This window comes from Limulus polyphemus, unplaced genomic scaffold (genome assembly GCF_000517525.1).
Source record: "Limulus polyphemus unplaced genomic scaffold, Limulus_polyphemus-2.1.2 Scaffold46, whole genome shotgun sequence".
NCBI classification, from domain to species: domain Eukaryota; kingdom Metazoa; phylum Arthropoda; class Merostomata; order Xiphosura; family Limulidae; genus Limulus; species Limulus polyphemus.
In genome coordinates this window covers 25428-27331 of record NW_013665656.1, presented here as the reverse complement: position 1 = coordinate 27331, position 1904 = coordinate 25428, and the positions used below count along the sequence as shown (strand labels likewise).

Genomic DNA, 1904 nt, shown 5'->3' with positions numbered 1-1904 from the left:
CCTGCTTACCTATACCTATAAATATCCACCAACAGTAATCACAATATATATATATATATATATACGCTACCAGGCCTAATTTAGTTCATTTTTGGCAGGATCCTGTGATTTCTCTGGACCCCTTACGTGTTCCCTGGCCCCGGGATACTGCCTCAGCTATCCCCCTCCTCGATGATTCTGTCAAGACTTAAGTGAAAGCTTAAAACAGTTAAAAATATTCACAGTAACTGAATATTAAATTTCAATCATATGTTGAAAGGGGCGAAATTGTTATTCCCCGAAATTTGTTACAGATATCATGGTTACAAAACCATCAATACTGATAGTCTCAGTGACTTTAGTTTAAATTAAAGTCCCTTCTGAACCAGTTTTATAGTAAACATATGAAAAAAGAAACAAAAAAAATGTGGGAGAATAGTTGAAAGGCTTAAAAAACGTTATCCTTTTGCTCAATACGAAATTCTAGAATGTGCTAGTAGTGACATCTCTTGGAAGAAATATTTAAGATAGACAATGTTGGAAACACAAAGCTTGTTTGTTTGTTATGGATTTCGCGCAAAGCTACACGAGGGCTATCTCTGCTAGCCGTCCCTAATTTAGTAGTGTAAGACTAGAGGGAAAGCACCACCCACCGCCAACTCTTGGCTCTCTTACCAACGAATAGTGGGATTGACCGTAACGTTATAATGTCCCCACGGCTGAAAGGGCGAGCATGTTTGGTGTGACGGGGATTCGAACTCGCGACCCACAGAGTGCGAGTCGAGCGCTCTAACCACCTGGCCATGCCGGGCCAGAAACACAAAGCAAAACTTTATCCACAAATAACAAACATATTTGTTTTTAAACTAGACATGGGGGTAAACTTTATAAAAAAAAGTTAATTCCATTCACCAGCAATATTCTTTTCGGCTTGGTTCCTTTGACTCTTCTTGTTCGAAATCTTCCCGGTCTTCTAAACTAGTTTCTTCAACCCGCTTGAACTCTTTTGTGCATTCATCCAGTTTGTTTTTCAGTTTCGTTAGGCAACGATAACCCTTGAAAGAACCTGTGTAGTACCAAGAATGTGTGACTTAAAAAAATATCCGACATATTTCACGAAATATGTGATATCGTAACACATAATTTGTCATAAATATTCTACCTAGTCGAACGTTTGGTAAGATTGGATCAAATACCATAAGGCTCAAGTCTGGTTCGAAATGAACAAAGTAAGTATTTTCATATGGAAAATAAAATGGCGAATTCATTTCTATTCACGTGTACTTGACAACTCGCAAAAAAAAGCCAATAATATATACAAAAAATAAAATTTAAAAAAACTAGCAAATAAGTAACTACTGTAAAAACGATGGATAACAACTCTACCTCGTCCTGAAGTTGGGCTGATAGTGGAAATGTATTCGCTTGAAAAATCATCAGTACAGACCCACGAAAGAGAATCAGCTTTATCAACCAAGTAAGTTCCTATGAAGACTTTATCATCTGCAGTACATTTCTCTTCTACTACAGTTTGGACACACTGCTGGTAGTTCATGTAATGACTATAGAATAAAAAGAGACATTCGGCTAGGCAAACTATTCTGCAAAAATATGCATATAAATATTTATATACTATTTCTGGATGTGTTTGTTTTAATCAGAAAGAAGTTGCGTCTTACCAGTCATAAATGATACGAAAAAAAAACTATAATATTTTATAATGTTGATATGGAAAAAAAGCATCCTTCAACAGTAATAGATATAATAAAATGCCAGCTCGAAAACTTGGATGAAACAACAGAATACAGTTATTCAGAATCTTGAGAAGACAGTGCCTTGCAAAAGTATTCACCCTACCAATAATGTCACATTTTTATGAACTTGTTTTTATTCAGAACTCTAATGATCAAACTTAACACTGTTAT

General features: G+C 35.8%; 1 protein-coding gene across 1 annotated transcript in view; it reads right to left on the bottom strand.

Moving 5' to 3' along the window:
- Nucleotides 1-1904, bottom strand: part of LOC106462478 — a 23760-nt gene that overhangs the window by 4901 nt on the left and 16955 nt on the right. Inside the window, exons 4-5 of the mRNA XM_013922408.2 lie at nt 1366-1541; nt 892-1045 (exon numbers count right to left, since the gene is read on the bottom strand). Coding sequence (XP_013777862.1) covers nt 892-1045; nt 1366-1541 — 330 coding nt within the window. The remainder of the gene's footprint in view (nt 1-891; nt 1046-1365; nt 1542-1904) is intronic.